The sequence below is a fragment of the Hipposideros armiger genome, unplaced genomic scaffold (genome assembly GCF_001890085.2).
Source record: "Hipposideros armiger isolate ML-2016 unplaced genomic scaffold, ASM189008v1 scaffold_1171, whole genome shotgun sequence".
Lineage (NCBI taxonomy): Eukaryota > Metazoa > Chordata > Mammalia > Chiroptera > Hipposideridae > Hipposideros > Hipposideros armiger.
The window spans coordinates 375402-381233 of record NW_017732521.1 but is presented as its reverse complement, the minus strand read 5'-3'; the positions used below and the strand labels follow the sequence as shown (position 1 = coordinate 381233).

The 5832-nt window shown below is 39.1% G+C and overlaps 1 protein-coding gene across 1 annotated transcript in view; it reads left to right on the top strand.

Moving 5' to 3' along the window:
- Positions 1–5682: 5682 nt before the first annotated feature.
- LOC109376686 (zinc finger protein ZFP69B-like) overlaps positions 5683–5832 on the top strand; it is a 26879-nt gene continuing 26729 nt past the window's right edge. The window contains exon 1 of the mRNA XM_019632767.1: positions 5683–5810. Coding sequence (XP_019488312.1) covers positions 5683–5810 — 128 coding nt within the window. The remainder of the gene's footprint in view (positions 5811–5832) is intronic.

Here is a 5832-nt window from a genome sequence, read left to right as displayed (position 1 = left end):
AGAAAACTTTGAGGCAGAAGTCAAACATTGAAAACATCAGAGCACTCACCACAGAAGAGAAACCATATGAATCTGGAAGAGTTTCATTTTCATATTATACCTCAAAGGACATCAGAGTATTCAATGGGAAAAACCATATGAATGTATGAAATTTGGGAAATCTTTTCTTTGTAAATCAGTCCTCATATATGTCATAGGCTGTATGCAAGGAAGAAACACTACCAATGTAACTAAGGCAGAAAAGCTTTTTTTGTGACTTAATTCTCAAAATTGAACCTATGAGACAATTCACACAGGGAAGTGTAGTGATTTACACACTTTCATCAATGACTGTCACTATGAAAACATCAGAAAACTCACAAAGGTGAAAAACTCTGTAATGGTGGTAATGTGGGGAAATGTTCAGAGAGTTGTCAGATGTAGAAAGCCAAGGGGAGGAAAAATAACTTTTTCTTGTATTCTGTTAGGTTAGGGGCTGGAGTCCTGCAAATTGAAAGACATTAACAGTGGAAAATGGTTTGTTTCATATGCATATGGAGAGTCTCACATAAATGTAATGAAAATGCCATAGAGGTGATCAGAACTGGCGGCTTGGATGCCATTTTAACAAAACGGCAATACATTTACAACGAAGTGATCAAAGAAATAGAGTTTAGAGCTTGTACAGGTGATAATTTCTGGGAAGGTAAATAGACAGGGAAACCAATGGAAGATCAGTGATATTTCATTAAGCTTTGTTTATGCAGACATTAGTTGGTGTCATCTACATTGATAAGAATGATCTCCTCTTGCTTATTCCAGAGAGGGGATGGGGAACACTTTTATTAAGGGAGATTTATGCCCTACCTTTCATCATATGGGGAGGAAGTGAAAAGGTTTTTCTATTTCTATTATTTTTTATTTGCTTTCAGCTCAGAATAACCCTTTTGCCAAAGTGACGTAATTTCCGGGTGGCATATTTTGATCTGCTTAATGATTCCAGGGAGAAACCATATAAATGTGATAGAGGTAGGGAAAATTTCCACCAGAAGGCAAACCTCAGAGAGCATCAGTAAACTCACAGGGAATTAAACATGAATGTAATGAATATGGAAAAACTTTTATCCAGACATCAAATTCTGCGTTACATAAGAGAACTCACACACATAAACAGCCCAGTAAATGTTATGGATCTTGGAATGCTTTCAGCCAGAAATCACACTTTTGAGAACATTGCCAGGAAGACACATTCCCAGTTTATTCAGTCCTACATAGAAGGGAAAGTGGTTTTATTTTTTCTTGGGACAGTTAGGCCACACTTGAGCAATTACACCAGAACACAGGAAGTCTTTACCATTATGTTTCTTTACAGGCAAACATCTATAGTTTCTTGAGGTTTTTCCTATGAACTCTCAGAGGCTTAGTGATCATCTCAAAATGTTGAGCAACCGTTGTCAGAGTGGTGACTTTATAACATTGACTTCTGCAAACCAAAGTTGTAGAACAGAAAAAAAATCATATAATAATGAGCAAAATGATAAGACCAATTTGAAGAATAGACCTGAACCAGGAGTCAATACCTGAGGGCAGTCAGCTGAAGACATTAAAGAACTATGAGGTGTCAGTAGGCACTGTATTTAATGACTTGTGCCCATATTTTATCTAATTCCATCTCTATTTCCCCAGAGGTGTTTTATTAAAGTATAACAGGAAGTATTAACACTAGAGCAAATCCTACCTACCTTGTTTAGCCAGATGGTTTCAACAAAATAACATCCAACCTAAGAGAAAGCCTAGAAGAGTTTATTGGAGCCAAACTAACAATTGCCAGGAAGGAAAGTCTCACTCAACGGATTGAGAAAATGCTCTGCAAATTGGTGGTTTGTGGCTTATTTTATACATAGAATCAAAAGAGAAGAGTTACATGAAAGCCAGTGGTGGTAGATAAGGGGGTGGGAGAAAGCAAAGCTTGAAAGCTCTGGGGTTGGACAAAAGTAAATTAGAGAAACAGATATTTCTTCTACATAGGTGGATACCTGAGAGTTGATACTTCACTTTTTATAGCACATAAAGATGGTAATTAGGAGAAGACTAACAATATGGGAATTCTGTAGTTTCCTGCTCTGGTCTGGGATTGAAAAAGAATTACTCAAGACATTCCAAAGGCATGTTATCTTAGATGTAAAAAGGCAATAGGCTTACTTAAGGTAAAGATTGACCTTTGTGAATGAAGGTACAGACTAAAGATGTGACTTCCTGCCATAGTCCACCTTAGTTAAGAATTTTTATGTTCACACCATCCTGTGTGGTTGTGTTCAGTCTTCTGAGATTGTCAGTTTTAACATGCAGCCCCTTTTCCATCCACAATGGTCAACAGCCACTCTTGCGTAATATAAGTCATGCAAGGAAATTTATAGATTGTTCCTTGTTGGCTACTACTTTGGTTGTAGCTCCAGCAATTCCGCTAAAGTTTTTTGTTTTTTGGTTTTTTGTTTTGTTTCGTTTTTAGCTGAGCCATCCTGCCACCTGTTGGCAGCTCAGCGGCAGCTCAGCTTGGGCCGGGCATCAAACCGCTGTTGTTCAGAGCTCGCACTCTTTAGCGAGTGAGCTCTTAACCAACTGAGCCACTCGGTCGGCCCCTCCTCTAAGGTTTTTTATCAGCTCCTAATCATGTATTTATTTATTGCAATACCTGCCCAAGGAGAAAGTGTTCTTCTAAATCTCATTAAATTTCTGGGCATTGACTATGTGTGTAACCAGCTCCACATTTTTACCTGCCAAGTCAGTCTAAAGATGACGCCTCATGTTGAGTTATATTTCCAGGCAGTAATTCAGGGGCAAAAGGAAACAATAACATTATAGTGAGTGCTTGGACTCTCATATTATTTGTGAGATAAAAAAAGAACTAAAGTAAGGAAAGAAGGAAAAATGGTCTTGATTATAAAGGCCTTGTCTGGGTCTTGGGTTAGCTGTCCATAACCGATGTCAACTGTTTTACTTCCTAGTAATTTAAAGTTTCAAATCCTTGTTGTTGAGCAATCCAGTTAGATGCAGGAGCTTTCTCTAAATGGGAAACATGAATCCAAGTGTCAACACCATTAAATTTGTCCATACACAGATTAGTTAAGAGTACCTGATAACGCACTTTTCATCTTGGTTGTAAACAGTCTATTTGAAAGTGGCTTTTCCACTATACATAATCTTCTGTAAGTTTTGGTTCTTAATTTCTTTATGTTATATATATTGTATCACAATTTTTTAAATGCAGCTTTAAAAAATAGCTGAGATCTCACCTCTGCCAATGGAGAGTAACTGGTACCTGTGTGCTATAAAAATTGACAAAATAGGAGGCAACTGTTTTCTGGCATTGTAAATTTCAGGGCAGTGATACTTGACAGAAGTGAAATGCCACTTTTAGACCCTCAGTCTCCTACCTCTTTCTACCTCTTTGCTTTAAAAATATTTTTCTGATTTACACAGAGTTGGAGCTCAAGTGAAGGTAGTAGTCTTGCTGAAATAAAGAAGTAACTGGAAATTTGTGGGGAAAAATACTTAATACAAGAAAGCTCGTGTGTGTGTGTGTGTGTGTGTGTGTGTGTGTGTGTGTGTATGGTATGGAGGGGAAGGGAGTGGCTGAGTTCTATTTCAAAATAAAAATGGGTCCTTGGCCGAGAGTTGTGTTGAATGTGTGCAGGCCAAGCCTCCATGATACCTACTATAGGTTGTGTGTTTTGGGCCTGAACGAAACCATGACATTTAGGTGTCATGCACTGATGTAAGACTTAAGCACAGCTGGTGAGGGCAAACAAGTCTTTATAAAGGTGCCAAGGGGGTTGCAGTTATATATTTATTTTTATAAAAACCTATGTTTCCTTGAAGAACTAGTATTTTCCTAGAAATATTTAAATCTTCAAAGTTACTTATTTTACGTGAAGGCTGTGGGTATGGCCCTAGTGTGTCCCAGTGCCTGCCTGGTTGTCCTAAGGCAGCTCAAACATATTCTACCCTCTCACTTTCTCTTCTTCCAGGACCTGTATTGTTACAGTAAAATTGTTCAATGGCTTAGCAACAACTATGTGTTAATGTGTGAGAGACATGTCATGTCTTTCAGCGCTTCTCTAATTATTGTTATTTTTGTCCTAATGACATTTTGAATAATTCTTTTAAGTAAAAATATGCTGAAGAGAGAAAACAAGCTGACAAAATATTTTGAGATTCAAATCTGAATTTTAGCAAGGAACTTTTAGCGTTCTCATGTAGAAAAGTGTCATTTATTTAAGTTCCCTTTAATGTCAGGAGTAAATCTTTATGCTGTGTTCTTTTTTTTTTTTTTTAGGTTTTCTTATTGGGGAATCGAAATTGGGGAAGGGAAACAGACAGGTAGACAAATTGCTGTTTTGTTCTTCAGTCTAGTTGTGGAGGACGTTGCTTCACTGGCCCATGTTGGCATGATCATTGCACTCTTCCCCAGGTGAGGCAATCGGTCGCTGGTCATTGGTTGGCCGCTCTGGGGGGCTTAATGTCATCCTAAGGGTGAGTCCTTGAGCTGTTAGAAAATGTATTGTTTAGCAGCAGTTCTCAACCTTTCACAGGGGTCGCCTAAGACCATCATCGGAAAACATATTTTCGATGGTCTTAGGAACCGAGATACCGCTCCTCTATCTGTCTCCAGTCCCACATGCAGATACGCCCACATACGAGTACCCGGCGACCCCTGTGAAAGGGTCGTTCGACCCCCAAAGGGGTCGCGACCCACAGGTTGAGAACCGCTGGTTTAAGGGGTGGGTGAGTGGCTCAGTTGGTTAAGAGCTCACTCAGGAGTGCGAGCTCTTAGCAACAGGTTTGCCAATTCGATTCATGGCCCGAGCTGAGCTGTCCCTGATCTGCTAACAGGTGGCGGGATGGCTCAGCTAAAAAAAAAAAAAAAGAAAGAAATGTATTGCTTAAATCTTTATATACCAAAGTTGATAATCCTTTGAGAAGCAGGCTTAGAGAATCCTAGCTAGAGTTTGATGAAGGAGAGAAAAATCTTTCTTTCATATTGCTGTGCTCCATTTTCAATTATTTTATTCCCATGTCACAGCTTCATTCCTAAGGGATATCTTTATGAACCTTAAATTCCCATGGCAGCTTTGAATTTAACAGGTACACTCTTAAAGGTGGTACCCATATTCTCCTCCCCCTTTAACTTTGTAATGTAAATTGCAAGCATTGAGAAAACCATACATTATGCATTTACCTCCACCCATTTCCTCTACGTAAAAAACTTATAATTTTGCCACATTTGCTTTGTCTAATGGATTTTCCTGAATGTTTGTAAAATAAATTTAAAACATATAATTATAATCCTAAATATTTACTATGCGTGCCTTTATAAAACCAGTATGTTCTTCTGTGTTATTTCAATATTATTTTTACACTTAAGAGTAACCCGGTTCATATTCAAGTTTCCCGATTGTAAGCAATGTCTTTAAGAGCTGTTTATTCAACTGGGATTTTTTTTCCATGACCACACATTGTATTTGGCACCAAACTTCAAGTTTAACCCCTAACGTTTGCGAATTCAAGAGAGATCAAAGCAAACATTTTACAACCACCTAAAAAAATGTGAAAACGCGGTTAAATTACGAAAAGGAGCAAGAGCAGTGTTTTATGGGAAATGTAGTCTTGTATGTAACCTGCGGGCCGCGCAGGACCCTGGGAATGGGTCTTCTGGGCTCCGCCGGCTCCCGTACACCCCTAGTCCCGCCTCCCTCCTTCCGCCCGGTCTTTAGTCACGCGGAGATCACCTCGTGGACCTCGGCATCCTCACGGGCTCCGACGATTCGCATGTAAAGTTAGAGCGCGGGGATG